Source organism: Akebia trifoliata, chromosome 9, assembly GCF_017979445.1.
Source record: "Akebia trifoliata isolate Shusen 1 chromosome 9, ASM1797944v1, whole genome shotgun sequence".
NCBI lineage: Eukaryota > Viridiplantae > Streptophyta > Magnoliopsida > Ranunculales > Lardizabalaceae > Akebia > Akebia trifoliata.
The window spans coordinates 21,156,784-21,172,516 of record NC_141383.1 but is presented as its reverse complement, the minus strand read 5'-3'; the positions used below and the strand labels follow the sequence as shown (position 1 = coordinate 21,172,516).

The 15,733-nt window shown below is 35.7% G+C and overlaps 1 protein-coding gene across 1 annotated transcript; it reads right to left on the bottom strand.

Moving 5' to 3' along the window:
• Window positions 1-107: 107 nt before the first annotated feature.
• Window positions 108-13,927, bottom strand: SPPA (signal peptide peptidase). Its single transcript, XM_086453160.1, has 13 exons — window positions 13,410-13,927; window positions 9,945-10,128; window positions 9,077-9,214; window positions 7,161-7,331; window positions 6,970-7,073; window positions 5,833-5,897; window positions 4,898-5,064; window positions 3,879-3,948; window positions 2,622-2,776; window positions 1,668-1,773; window positions 1,391-1,478; window positions 1,163-1,306; window positions 108-575 (listed from the first exon to the last, which is right to left on the bottom strand). Exons 1-13 carry the CDS (start codon window positions 13,887-13,889, stop codon window positions 345-347), a joined length of 2,103 nt encoding a protein of 700 aa, XP_086309286.1. The 5' UTR covers window positions 13,890-13,927; the 3' UTR covers window positions 108-344.
• Between the last annotated feature and the right edge of the window lie 1,806 nt (window positions 13,928-15,733).

The following is a 15,733-nucleotide window of genomic DNA, read 5'->3' as shown; positions in this document are numbered from 1 at the left end:
ACCGAGTTTAAAAACCATGCTTTGAAGTCTCCATTACTTTGAAGAAACATAACTCAAGAAGAAATAAATAACAAAAATAAATGCTACTCATCAAGAAGAAAAACATATGTAATGGCAATTGGGGACAATTTCAATTGTTTTCTAATTTGGAGAAATCGTGTGCGACTGTGTGTCTACAACATGCATAATTGTTACATTTGAGATTTTGTATAAGAAGCAAAACAATATATGATAAGAGAATCACTTGTGTCCTCTTTACTGAAGGTGGATAGATCCCAAGGCCCCTCTCAGATCTTTGATTATCTTCAACCAGAAAAGGCAAATTACTGTTAGTAAGTTTAAGGTTAAATGGAGCTTAGGTAATCTTTTATCAAAGCAAATATGGGGTTGTCATTAGAAGCTCCCTCCAATCTCTCAAACATTATTCCATCCATTCTGGCTTGAACTCCATCTGAAGGTGTTACCTCTTGCAACAATACCTTCATGGTCTGGTCCAGTCCAAGTATGGAATTCCCAATCCCACTTATGATCTCTGGCAATGTGGGTGAGGGTCTTGACATTTCCACGAGTGTAACCTGAACCCACAACAGATATATTTAAAAAAAAAGAAAAGAAAAAAAAGAATTAAGTATGCAACCCATGGCATCTGAAAGCACAAAAATCTTAATAATCTCAATTAAAAAAAAGAAAAAGAAAAAAAGGAGAGCTGCTATTGGCACCCCAACTTTAACTTATTACACCCCCATTAAAAAATAAATAAATGAATGGTTGAGAATAAGTAAAAGTTGGGAGTGCCATTAGAAGCTCTCTCAAAAAAATTTGGTCAGATTTCTATTTTTAGGTTTTTGATTTTATATGAGGCTAATCCTAGTTGTAAACAACTACTGAAATTGTTTGAATGAGTGTAATTATGTTTTGTAATGTGGAGATAATAACTTCGGCCAAACCTCTCTAATGTTTGAACAGTGTGTTTTAAGCTCTAATGGAGGCGTAATAAGTAAAAGTTGAGTAGACCATGAAGATAAAAGTAGTTAGACAATTTTAGATTTTTTATAGAAAATAAAATCTAGTTTTTTTTTTCCTCGTCGACGATGTCAGCATTCTTATCTGTCAAATGAAACAGAGGAATATTTTGACTAGGAAATTTCTCTCCTGGATTCACCTGTTTGTCTTGTGGTATACTGGCCTTTTGTTTTGCTATGGCGACAGCTCGTGAGAACCCACCTAAAGCATCGACCAGTCCTCGAGATGCTGCATCCTTACCAGTCCACACCCTGCCTTGAGCAAACTCCTCCATTTGCTCTACCTGTTCACAAGGATTGGGACTTTAATGAAGTGAACCCAGAGAAAAAAAAACCCCGGCAATTTCAAGATACTAAGATTAGCATACAGTCATTGATCTTGAAAAAGCTGCTTTGTCTCGAAACATTCTATAAGCATTTTGTGCAGACTTGGCGAAGAGCTCTGCTTCATCTTGCCTGCAATTAAAATTTTCATTTATGTTACTCGTGCTGGGGTTGGGAAAATAAAGAAGAAGAGTGAAAATGCAAAGGAGAAGCGAAGGTTGTCAACCTTTCTCATATCCAAATATATGTTAGTGTGCGGATTATGTTAACTTGTTTTTTTGCCAAAAAGTTACTCTCTAAAATTGCAAAAGAGCTTCAGACCTGAATGGGCGTTGTTCAGCGACATTGAGTTCAGCAAATCTTCCCCTTGATATAATCTCCTTATTGAAGCCGATCCTTTCATATAATTTTCCCAAACTAAACTTTCCTATGAAAAGAAATATCAGATCATTAGCATATGCATTTCAAAGAAGCTAAAGTGTCTTCAAATGGGGAAAAAACAAAAATTGCTACAAATTTACTGCAGTTTCCATTAAGATCACACATTAATAGCGAGTCCCAATAGGAAAACACAAATAGGAGTTCTATATAATGTAAACATACAAAGTTTCTTCGGTAAATTGTTCGAGTAACTTTAATATTCTTAGTTTCTCACTATGGTTAACATGGAGATGTACTTCTGAAGAATAACGAGACTGACGCTTAACCATCAAATTAGAAGGAAAATTTTATAGGATAACAATGAGACCATCAATACTCTATTGAGTTGAATGTTGGCAATCAAAAAACTTGTTAACGATATGAGCATAACAGGGATAAGAATGTTTAGATGGATGAGTGGAAAGACTAATGAAGATAAAATAAGAAATAGATGCATTCATGGAAAAAATTGAAGGAGATTCAAATGGAATGGTTTGGGCATGTGCAATGAAAACTGATGACCACACAAATGAGACGGAATATGGTTTGAAGATTCTAAAGAGCGAGCAGGAGACCAAAAAAGATGTGAATTGAGATATTAGACAAGATATGAAGATACTTGAATTAAATGGGAGGGTTTAAATAGAATTGAATGGAGGAACAAGAATCCCTTAACCAACCCTAGATTATTGGGATGAGGTTTTGATGATGATGATACTCGGTTAGTTAGCTTGAACCTCGTTTCTAAAGTGCAAAATGAAGAATGATAAACAACCTGTGTACAAAAAATTTCTAGCTCAGGTACATCTTCAATTCCTATCCAGCAATCATCAAAGCACAAGTTGTTAAATTCACCTGTGACAACTCCAATTGAACCTGTTAAAGTAAGATTCTCTGCAACAATACATCCTGCTGCCATTGCCATGTAATACCCTCCACTTGCCGCCACATCAGACATTGATGCAATTACGGGTTTAGAAGCAGCGAGAAGCTTGATCTCCCTCCACATTCTGTGTCAATAAACAGGAGGGACTGATTGGTTCAAATAATAAATTCAAACAATAAACATTTAAGATAAAGTTTTCATGAATATTTTTTTTCCAATTCAATAAAATTTAAAATCCAACATCCATGACTATAAAATTTTATAGTTCCAAAGAAATGACAACCAAAATTAGAAAACCGATTACGTTAAACAAATAAACTGTGATTAGAAATACTCAAGCATCTTCTTTCTGCTTGTAGTCACATTGCATTGTGTTTCTTTCTTTGTTTATTTATAATATCCTACTCTCCTTAAAAAATAGCATTTTAACTTAGTAAAGATTTTGTACAACTAAAGATCTATTTATAGGATTTTTGTTTCCCATAAACTTCCATGGTGTCAAATTAGGCAAACTGATATAGAAGGTTCCAGCTATCACAGATATATCAAAAATATCTGAAACAATCAGTCTTGCGTGAACCTGTTTTGAGGGATCTAGTGTAACTGGCCACACTACATCTAATGTAACTGGCCTCCACGATGTATTCTTCTGTCAATAAGCATCAATGGATCTTAAAAAAGACCCAAACCTGATAACTTTTACAAAATTTTGGGGTTCCACCCTACCAAACCCCATGGAAAAGGTCCTATGAAATATTAAACATATTCGATGGCCTGAAAAATCTGTCTTCTTTCAATTGACAAGCTCTAAATTGTATTAACTAAAACATGGTCCTGTTTCCATCAGCAATCTTATTCTTCCTAATATTTTCAACATTCCGAGGTCAAGCAATCATTTATTGAAACATTAAATTGCAACAACCCAACAAAAGATAAAATACCATAACATTTTGAAGTCAATATCTGCAACTATTATGTGCAAGTAAAAGATGATACAAACAGATAATTTGATAAGATGCTTCTAAGGATTTATAATCAATATCACAAATGACTCAATACAGACAGAAATTTTGGATACTGATATACACATTTTATGCTAAACCCATCTTGACTTTTCTTTTTAGGAGTCTTTTGAGGTTTGATGATAAGGTGCTTATTGCTTATAAAAGAATAAAATTTCACTTCATGAACAACTATATAATATAAACATACTATATGGCACTTACAAGTCAGAAGCAAGAGCATCACCACCAGGACTGTCAATTCGTATGACAACAGCTTTATATCTTTTCGACTCTGGAAAAAGATATTAAACATTAAACTGGAGAGATTTTATTCTTAAGGAAGATCTGCACAAAATAAAATGACCTAACAGAATTTGCATGGCATTCGTATGGAGACACACACACACATGGGGCCTAGAGGGAGATGAGACAAAAACAGATTTTTGGTGAAAATGATCTCACCATGGAGATAATCCTCATAAAAAATCATCTCGTTCTTGAAATTTTAATTACATCAAGAACTTTTAAAAACCTAAGGATTTTCTTCATCGTTTGCCAGTGAGTCATGTATCTCTCCTATGTATAACTGGTCGTTTTGTAATTTTATGAAGGGCAGTTATGTGAATTTTTTAGATGGTTATGTTAAAGAGACGATACAAATCAAGGTTGAATCACAACAGCCCATCTCCATGCCCTTATCAACATATCGTGATCTATTGATTCTTGAACGATGAACCAAGTGAGGGGATGCATCTACACCTAATTAGGTCTCACTTCCAACAGCATAGCACAAAGCAAACAACAAAGAGAAGGAAATAAAACCAATGTCGAATAAAAGTAATGAGATCAATTATTCAAGCAATCCAAGAAAGAACAGAAATGCATTTCATTCAATAACTGAAAAGATTCTGGTCTCCTTATCAAGATGGAATCTAGGCTCTTGCCTTGAGCCAGAGAGGGCCTCAATAATCACCCTGTAAACCCTGTGTTTTCTTCACGTATAACTTTGTACCATTGCTTTGTTTTCCTCCAATAATAAAATGCACGTTACATTCTATCATCTACTCGGGTAATGCACTATTGTTAAGTTCAAAGAGAAAGATAAATGAAAGAATGCAATTTATATTCCATCATCTAATAGGTCCACTACCATGTAATAGTATAATAATAAAAAATATAAAAAAGTAGAGAAGACGGACACAATCATATTGCTATATTTTGACATAATAGATGAGACTTACCTCTTACATTACGGATCTTCTCAATGAATTGCTCACCAACGATACCCGAGCTAGGTACACTAAGTGGACTACGAACACGACTAATGCTTCCGGAAGCTCTGAGTATAGCTATTTGATCTTTACCGCCTGTCAAGCCTAAAGTCCAATTTCTTACTCTAGAGTATTTCCTGTAGTTAGCATGACAAAAATACCCTTCAACATCTTTGCATTCTTTAGTGTGAGCAATTGCACTAAATGAGATCACTGGACAAGTGAGAAGTTGAACTCTGGGCATGCTATGCATATTCACATAAACATGCTTGTAAACTCAGAATGAAAATGGTGAATTCCACAATTTTGCTGAACTATATGATCTCAAATGCCAAGATGTACATACATTAGAGAGCGCTTGTCAAAGTAAATTCTGAATGTCCAATCTTAATTAAGCATATTTTACAATTTCAAACAGGCTAGAGCTGGATCATCTTGCAGAAGACATTCAAGCAATAGAAATGATAACAGGTAGAACAAACTGAGATCCCTTAACAATCTAGTGGAACACCAAGAATCACAGATATGATGGTCAATTTAAGCAAAAATAAATAAAATTGAAGTTTGTAGATAGGATATCTCTATGACATTGGGGTCAAATTTTCCTCCTAAGCAAATGAAGAATTGAGCGGAGGTAGTACAGAGTTCACTTACCATCCAAGAGGATCTTGTCGTGGAGCACAACATATCAATCAAGCCATAAATTGATAGTTAAATGATTGTGTGCAAGTTCAAAAATATTGTAAACATAATGAGAATTCTAAAGATCCAAAAATTTATCACAGCTATCAAAAGAGATGGGACGTTCAATAGATAATAGATATAATGATATACTGCCAATATTTTCTTGATGATATCCTGAGCTAATTTGTTAAGTTGTATTTCACTATTCATAATATAAATACCTGTAATCAGTCATTGGAAGATTTTTCTCCTTTAGTCCCAGTCTCTCTTTTAGCAGTGCAATGACCTGCATGTGTTTACACAAAATTCAGGTAATATTGCCAAATCACATAAATTCTGTGTTCTCTTTATTTTGATTTACTTTTTTCAATTGTTATCGTTGTTACTTGCCGTCTATTTTTCAAAAATATCCATAACTACTTTTTACATGGTGATTAAACAATTGGCCTGAAAAGTAATAAAGGACTATTAACCAAACTTTAATATCCATACTTCACTAATTACGCTCCCATATTTACTATGACAAGCCTGCTTCATAGTATTGATGACATTTCCATTTCTACCTCTACGATGAACAAGTATGCTGGAAATGGAACTGTGATGGGAGATTCTTAGTTTGATCCTTTTATGTGGCTTTGGGAATGTCTACTACACTTGTTTTTCTGGCTTTTATAGAATGGGAACCTAATACATCTTCTACGGTGGCTTCCTTTGTGTGGACAGCTGCCTTGGATAAAAATTTGATTGTTGGCCAGTTGATCAATCACAAAAAGATCATTGTGAATCTTTGCTCTACATGTAAGATAAGTAACATGTCTATGGAACCATCTTATTCATTTTGATTAGGTTAGGGAGGCCTGATCATTATTCTCCCTTTTCAAAATAGAGGTCCATCATGGGGCTTCTTCAGAGTTGGTCCTCCAATGCCTTTTGTACCAACGGTACATGTGCTTTGGAGGTTACTCCCTTTTGCAATTTGGTGGTGCATCTAGAAGGAGATGAACCAGTGTGTTTGATAGCAAGGAAAAAAAGGTGCAATCAGCCATTCTTAGGATCAAAGCTATTTCCTTCAAGTGACCATTAGTGCTCAAAGAGTGTAGAGGGATTTTCTATGATGATTTTGTATCGGATGGGATTTTCTTGTTTCTGAAGGAGGATAGTGCTTTGAGGGAGCAATGATTGGAATTGGTCATTCAGATAAATATTTCTGAAGTGGAACCAACACCAGAAAGAACCATCCTTCTCTAATGATCTCTAACAAATGTTAATAACGAATATCACACAAATGATTACTTAAGTTATTTAAAAAATTATCATATGTGTCTCCATTTCAATGAACAGCTCAAACAAAGTCGTACCTCATCATCATATAGTATATTTGTTATCCAACCTTGTTCTTTCAGCCTCTCTATTTGGTAAACTCCTTCATTGATGAAGTTCTCAATTTCTTCTCTTGTTTTCCCTGGAACCAAAACATTCAGGAAAGCATGAAACCAATATTGATGATTACTAATTTCAAGTCAAATCTTTAGATGTTCAAGGCAGTCACCTTGAGTGGAAGCAATTTTATCCAACCAATTGCCATAGATATTATCAAGCAATGAAGTCAACATCTCACAATTTTCTGGCGACATGTTTTTGCGTGTTAGCTGATCTCCAACACTTTTATATTTACCAATTCGTTCCACTTGGGGCTCAATCCCTACTTTCTCAAAAAGACCTGCAGAACATTTTGAGGTGAAACTATTCCGTTGGATGTTAAGAGAAGAGCAAAATGATGAAAAACAAGTAGCACTAGCTAGTAGAATACCTTTCAATCCAGTAATAAGCTAAGGCATGCATTATTATAGACTAATCATTTGCGTTAGAAAACCATGCAAAAGCATGATTAATTAAAAACTTTGCCTACTTAGATGCAATTTATAGGATGTATGTGGGGGCGGATTAGTTGTTGTCACAAAAGCAACTACCACATGTAGTCTTCACAGCTATGCTATCATTTAGGATTGCATCCATTATGTATTTCTTTACTTTTTTTCTTGCCCATATTATCAAAATATCTAACCACTAACTTGCTTGCTTATCAAATAATAATGTAGGAGTGATAGGAGGACACGTAACCAAAGAGCGCTGGGTGTAGTGGCCAAGACCTCTCTCTAGAAAGGGAGAGGTCTTGAGTTCAAGTCCCCTCATTAGCTACCCACAGGAATTTATCCCGGCTTACCTGGGAAGTGTGGTTTGTGGGGTATTGGAATTTCGCGAGATACTAAGAGGCTAGTTGCCTCGCCCCTGCTAGTCAGGCCTATGGGTCCGGACACTCCTATGAGGAGCACTTTGGTGCAAGATGAAGGCTTTAAAAAGGTAGGCTTAGATGATGAGGATGATGATTGTGGAGTATCTGCATCCAAAGCCTATCTAGCATCTCTATTGCCGGAAAGTAAAGATTATATTGAATCAAACTTGTGATACATAACATAGGATATATTATGTGAGATCTACCACTACATACATGTGAGATGAGAAACATATTGACAGATTAAATATTACCATATTGTGGATTATCTGCATAGCCTATTTAGCATCTGCACTTCCAGGAGGTCAATTACATTGACAACTTCCATATTTATTTTAGGTTAATCCACAAGAAAACCTAATTCTATTTCATAACACAAAAAGTTGCCAGTTGGATGAGCGGGTGGGTGGAAAACTATCTAAATGCTTCAAAAAAATAAAAAAAAACTGAAGAACTTGTTGGAGAAATCACACCTAATATGAAGATCAATGGTGAATCAGGACCACCTAGTTAATAGGATAAACCATGATAAATTGATGCACAAGCCTACATGCATTCTGATAACAGGAATCATTTAAGGAGTCGGGAAGAGGAGATAAGGCATGCACCCCAGTGAATGTAAAGTTGTGAAATCAAAATTATCAACAGAATTATATGTGAACAGAAAGCAGAACCCATAGGGGAGCTGCTGCCCGACAGGGAAACATCAGTGGCCACAATGAGTTTTGGATCACCATAGTTGAATACCTGTTCAGGGCAGAGTGCAAGAAGCTGTCTTTCCCTGCCTGCCCATGTTGTACGTGTGACAAACATATAATGGGGCTTAGACTGGCCATTTAATGGGTCCCACCAAGGCACCTTTTAGGTCAAAAGTTAATGAGACCAGACGAACATAGGTATCCAATCTACTGTAATAATTTTAACAATTGGAAGAAAGTGAGAAAAAAAAGGTATATAGACAAAATGGTCACAATCATCCAATCAGGTTGATTATTAACTTAGAAGATGTCCATGGAATTCCTTATATATGGCATGTAAATGAAGTGAAGATTCTAGCCAATCTCCATTCCTGACACACAAGTATTCCTTAGAAACTCAGTAGTTCTGATCCTTTTAACATATATCTGTATTTTGTCCACTTGGTTAGTAACCCCCAAGGAAAATCAACTTACCCCCAAGGAATGATGCTTGAACAGTCAAACCATACAAAGAAAAATAAGCACTGGGAGGGGCATATAGCTCTCCACAAGCACGACCAAGGTAATATTCCTTCTCTCCACAAGCAGGGACATAGGCCACGATGAATTTACCTATATAGAAATATGGAAAAAGTTGAAAGTTAAAGGTCCTCCAAAACGAAAAGAAAGTTAAAAACATGACTGACAAAAATGAAAAGAAGATGAGGAGATGATAATAAGGGATATAAGATTTCAACAGCTACATAATATCAAAGCAAAAGATGGTAAATAGCACTATCATGAGTATACAAGAATCAGGAAAACAAGAGAAAGGAAATCCAATATCAAGTCAATCAAACAAGGATTTGTGATACGACATATGCTATATGTATGCATATTTGCCTAATATAAGCAGGTGCATATGTGTGTATATCTACAAATAATAAACAGACATTTGTGCATGTGAGTGAGTGCGGAAGTGGAGGTGACTCCCTATTAGTGCATTGTGCACCTAATAATTTAACCCCTGTATTTTGTGTGTCAAGTCTATATCGATAAAAAAATGAATGCATGTAGCATATGGAATTGTACAAGTTAGAAAAATAAAAAATAATTGATGTGCCTTGTTTTCATTGCCATGTACTGTCTTGCATCATATCATAGTGTATAAAGCGATATGGGAGTGTCTTGTTGATGCACATTGAGATGAGCTCGAAATAAAAAAAATGAAGGTATATCTTCCAGCAATACAGGAGGATATTGATATGTCATGAAACTATAGATAGGTAGACTGTAATTTAAAATAATTTTCATTAAGCATGTACAACCGATAGAAGTGAAATTAAGAACATTATAATGCTACCTGACTTCCTAAAGTTCAGTATATGCCTCCGTATCTCTTCAACTTTTCCCCACCCACAGCTCAAGGGATCTATCTGAAGATATACACCAGAGATACGAGGATCGTATGCTGCTTTTATTAAATTCTCACAAATTTGAGGTAGCGATAGCCCCGAAGAGAAACGGCTCTTTAGCTGATCAGATATCTGAAACGAGAAGAGAACTAAATGGAACAATTCAAATTAAGACCTGAATGAAAATGCATAAACGTAGGTTATGACGTAATGAAAACCTAGACATGATCAAATCAACAAGTAAACATAAAAGCAGTGGGTTCATGATGTTTGCACGGGCAAGGTTTGAACTCGTAAAATATATCAAGTAACCTTGGACATTCAAGTTTGGGAGGAATCCATGGTGTCTGGGACGGATCATTTGAAGTAAGTACAGTCCAACATGCGTTATAGTCTTCTAGGGCACATGCAGCTAAATATATTTATAGGGAGCTAGCAAATATTGTCTGAAATAAGAAAACCAATACTCAGAATAAGTAGACAAGTTATTCAGAATAAGAAAACCAATCTATTTCTTCTCTCTTTTCTCGGTCCCTAGAAGTGTGGAGTTGAAGCAAGACAAGTTATTCAGAGATTTCTTGTGGCATGGCAAGGGTGGGAAAAGCAAACTTCGTTTAGTAAATTGGAAAAATGTATGCACAATTAAGAGCTTGGGGGTTTTTAAGAATTTTGCATCTATAAATGGGGCTTTACTCGGAAAATGGCTTTGGAGGTTTGGCGTGGAACGGGGAAATTTAAGGAGAAAGGTCATTGCAGCTAAATATGAGGAGAAATATTATGGTTGGGAAAGCAGGGTAGCAAAGAACTTGTATGGGTGTAGTGTTTGGAAAGGCATTCTCAAAATTCTACCCCAATTCAAAAACATAGTAAAATTTAAAGTGGGAAGGGATGATAAAGTTAAGTTTTGGGAGGACCCATGGTGTGGGGAGGGCACATTAAATGAAAGATTCCTGACAGTATTTGCCTTATCAACTAAAAAGAGCTCCTTGATTGCTAGCTTCACGGTCAACGGCATACGGAACACAGGGTGGGACTTGGATTTTAGAAGAGTGTTAAACGATTGGGAGGTGCCGGAGGTCATAGAATTATTGGGGTACCTAGACAATATTCCAAGAGATTCAAATGGGGAGGACTTGAGGTGGTGGACCAATAATTGTAAAGGTATTTTTTTTTGTCAAAAACTTTTACAATGATCTAAATAAGAGTGGGGACACAACGTTCCCTCATACCGTTGTTTGGAGACCAAGGGTGCCGTCGAAGGTGGCTTTTTTCGTGTGGACAACTATTCAAGATAAGATTCTTAATCTTGATCAAATAAGGAAGAGGGTTTTTTGTGGGCCGAATGTTTGTCGTATGTGTATGAGTGACGAGGAGATGTCGACCCATTAGTTAGTCCATTGCGAAATGGCTAAGAAAATGTGGGCTAATTTTTAGCTCGTTTTAGTGTGAAGTGTTGTTTGCAAGGTTCAATGAAAGGCATGATGATGGAATGGTTTCAATTGGGGCGAGCTTTCATTTGTCAAAGAGATTGTTGTGGAGTCTCACCCTTTTGTGATCACTTGGGGCATTTGGAGGGAAAGGAATGTAAGAACCTTGGAAGGAAAATCGAAATCTAATCAAGATATTTTTCTCGAGATTTTGGGGTTATTGTTCTTTTGGTGTAAGATTTTCAAAGAGTTTCAAGGGATCTTTTTTGAAGACTTTCTAGTCCGTTGAGAAGTTATTTGTAACCTTGTAGATTTGTAGTTCTCTTTTCTTCCTTTTTTTAATCTTTTCCTTGTTGTTTTCTTTTTCCTTGGTTGGTCATCTCGACCTTCCCCTTGTAATGTTTTCATTTCCGTTATTTATCAAAAAAAGAAAATAAATAAGTTGAACCAAGACAAAGTATGTAGAGAGCAAATTTAGTTTTGGCACCCATGAATATTGTCTAGTATAAAACAATGGTCTAGAAATACTCCAAAGCAACTACTTTCATTATCCAGGGTCTATTATACATAAGGATGGAGAGAGTGATGAAGATTAAAGCATTATATTTGATTCATTGTCATAAGAAAACCAATACTTAAAGAATGCGACCTTGGTATCTAGCTTTCTGGCGAGAGGCGCCACCACTGTCATCGGACCTTTTTTTATTCATTGCTATTATATTATTGTTCAAATATTTGTTTTATGGTCAACAGAGAGATTACTTTTTGGAAATTAGAACTAAGAAAAAAAAAATACGGGTGATTTACGAAAGCTTGCGCTGAAAATTGAAAAATTACCAAAAAGTCACTGTTCGTTTTAATTCCGAAATCAGTAATATACCACTTTTGGAATTAAAATATCTTCATTAAAGTAGGGAAAAACTTCACTTTTATAAAACAAAACTTTTTTTGACTGTTTTACAGAGATTAAAATGGGGAAAGTATTTATTATTTTATAGAATAGGAAAAAAAATCCCACTAGTAACGAAAATATCATTTTCAGAATTAAAATAACGTACTGTTTTCGGGATTTTTCAATGAATAATGATTTTATAACGCCCCCCTCTGACATACGCCACCATCATAGAACCGTAGATCATTTCCTCGGGATACATAGAACCATAAATCTTTTTGTTATGTATCCCGAGGCAAATGATCTACGGTTCTGTGATGAGGGCGTATGTCAAAGGGGGCGTCAAATTATTACACTCTTTTTCAATTTTTATCTACCTTTTTGGGAATCTCTCATAAAATAAATGCAATACGTCAAGTATGAGAAATCTTGTCATCAATCCAATTCAATATCATACCCTAAGAAATAAAACCATCCAAATTTTCTTTTCTTTTTATAAAACATGGTTAAGGGGCCGTTTGGGTGGATATAAATGCAGCTTGAACTAATCAAATTAGCGCCAACTGCTGCATGTACATGAATAGATAGCTTCCATTGCCACACCAACTTTTACAAATAGCACCCCAAGATGTGTGCTAATCATGGTTTCAAAACTCATCCGAGACCGAGACATATCGCCCAGCAACGCAACAGACAAGTCAATGTATTGGATGAGATTTAAAACCCCACGTTCATTTTTCTCATTGTTGAACGAGAGGTCTCAAACGTATTGGAAAACTCATCCAAGACAACTTGGTCTCGTTCACAGACGAGACATTAAAACGAGTTTGAAAAACATGGTGCTAATTCTTTGATGGTATGCATATGAAGTGATGTGCTATTAGTAAAAGTTGGTGTAGCAATAGAATCTCTCATATGAATATTGTGTCACCAAACAGTCCCCAAGTCGATCAAAATCTTGGTCCACTAAAATTAAACATTTTTTGAGTTCCTAATCAAAAATGTCACACTCAACTATTAAAACTTATAAGAATCTTTTTTCATTTTCCAAAAATTGAAATTAAAATTTAAAAAGAAGAATCAAGAAGTCGAACCTGCCCTCGTAATTTCATCGACAACACGCTTCCCTTCTTAATTCGCTCCCACGGGAAGGCGAACAGCATTCGAAGCTTCACGATGAAGCTCTGCCACCCAGTAATCTCCTTGAACTCGAATTCACCACTCGGATAATCATCATCACCACCTCTCAAACTTCCATTATCATCCAATGACGTAGTTTCACTCTCAGAAGCTTTTTTCTCCTCCTCCTTCGATTCCTTCTTGTCTGTAGCTTCAGAAGAAGATTCGAAAGCTCGAATCGATAAATCTCTTCGAGGACTTGAATTGGGAAGAAATTGAAGAAGAATTTGAGGTTTTGTGAGTGATTTTTGGAGATAGATTTGAGGTTCAATGAGAGAACGAGAGATTGAAGTCGAAGAACTGAGTTGATTCAGACTCAGAGATTTTGATAAAATTGTATTTGAACTTCGGCGATGAAAGACGCCCAAATGAGAAGTGCAGAGAAGCTTCGACATCTCTCTCTCTCTCTCTTTCTCCGTTTGAGTGAGAGTAAGGTTTTTTGTTTATTTGAAGGTGTAGATGACAAGGTTGCCTCGTGTCCACGTCATCACTTTTCCTCCTCGTGTGGACTCATCCAAATGCCACGCAGACGTGTTACACGTGCCAAATCGCATGATTTTAAAAGAGAGCTTCTCTCAATGCCCAGCTATTATTTATTACACTCCAATTGAAAATAGAGAGTTACTATTGCCACACCAACTGTGTGCAATTGTTTTTAGTAATTTACCTAGGAATTAGTGTGGCGTTAGTAAAAGTAGGTGTGTCAATAACAGCTCTTTAAAAGTAAGATTAATGACTGACAGATTGCAGTAATGTTTCCCGAGGAAAAGATCTATGGTTTTATGTCTATGCCATGTCAACCAGTATTTGACCAAGTGAAGGCTTTCTAGGTAAAAAAATAAGCATTCAAAAATAAATAAAATAAGTGAATGGTTGAGAATAAGTCGTCATAATGACAATGACACTAACATACAACCCCCATCCGCCCCCATCACAAAATCGTAAATTATTTTTCTTGAGATACACAAGAAAAATATTTATGATTCTGTGTATCCCGATGCAAATGATCTACGAATCTATGATGGGAGCATAAAAAAATCATTATGGATGGTGTCAATCGACATGGGAGCTGTGTGGGCCCTGTAATGACAACTGGCAATACCTCTATCGACAATCAATAAGAGACCAAGGGTCGTTGATGGAGGAACATGAACAAGGTATCCCAGTTAGGGCGTGACACCCTAACCAAGTACAAGGAGAGCCATGTGGGAAAGTGGATCCAACTGGGATGGGGGGAACCAATGAGTGAAATCCTTCATCCACTAATAGGAGAGATGCACACCCCAAGTGGGGATTGGCTACATTGCAAGGGAGCACATGGTGATCGAACATAGGTGCGCTCAAGGAAAAACTAAAGACAAGACAATGCACGAGAAAGGGCTATAAATACCTCACTATCCAATGAGCACAATACAATTTTCAAGATCTTATCCACGAGAGCAAGATCATTTTATATTTTGGGCATTTTGTGCCATTACAGTCATTATTCGTAAGTAAAAGTTGGTTTCATTCTCTAATTTTTTAGGAAAAATTACTTAAAGGACTCTGATGAAGGGATTCATTTCTAATTAGTCCTTAAATTTTAGCGCTTCTCTTAATAGTTTATTTAGTAAAACTTTTATTTCTAATTAGTCTCTAAATCCCACTCTACATATCTTTTATGATTGAAATGTCAAAATTGCCCTAATCATTCGAATTCACCATTTTTGTCATGTCCTAGTTGAGTTTTGGAGACTCTATTCCGATGGAAAGGATTTAAGAAGGAAGAAGATTTCAAGGTTTTTTTAAAATTTTTTACTTTTTTTGTAAAAGAAAATTGATCAAGGATGGTTCTTTTGGTTTGAAATCATCTACACAAGTTGTTAAGTCAAGTTTTTAATTAGCCTTTCCATGTATTTTAGTTGGAAAAACTCAAAAAATGAAAACGGGTGGGTTTTACCGACATCGAACTCATAACTTTTTATTTTTTAATCAACATTTTTATTGACAAGTTCAAATTTTTTTAAAAATTTGTCAACTCGCCAATAACTAAAACTGGTGAGCTCGACAATAAAAATGTTGAACTCATCAATAAATAAAAAGCAGTGAGTTCGACAATAAAAAGTGTTGAGCTTGAAACGTATAAATTTTTTTGAATCTCAACTTCGTTCTTCATTATTCGTTATAAATCATTGAAGTATTTAAAAAATACATCGTAATGTTCACAATTAGAAATATATAATTTTTATTCGTCATTCAT

Bases quoted from the DNA above. Each gene is read 5' to 3' on its own strand.
- SPPA (XM_086453160.1), bottom strand. From the start codon at position 13,889: ATGTCGAAGCTTCTCTGCACTTCTCATTTGGGCGTCTTTCATCGCCGA. The intron at 7,332-9,076 runs GTAAGTTGATTT...AATGTTCTGCAG, and splicing joins TCAAGCATCATTCCTTGGGG to GTCTTTTTGAGAAAGTAGGG. The intron at 1,307-1,390 runs GTATGCTAATCT...CCTTGTGAACAG, and splicing joins CTTTTTCAAGATCAATGACT to GTAGAGCAAATGGAGGAGTT.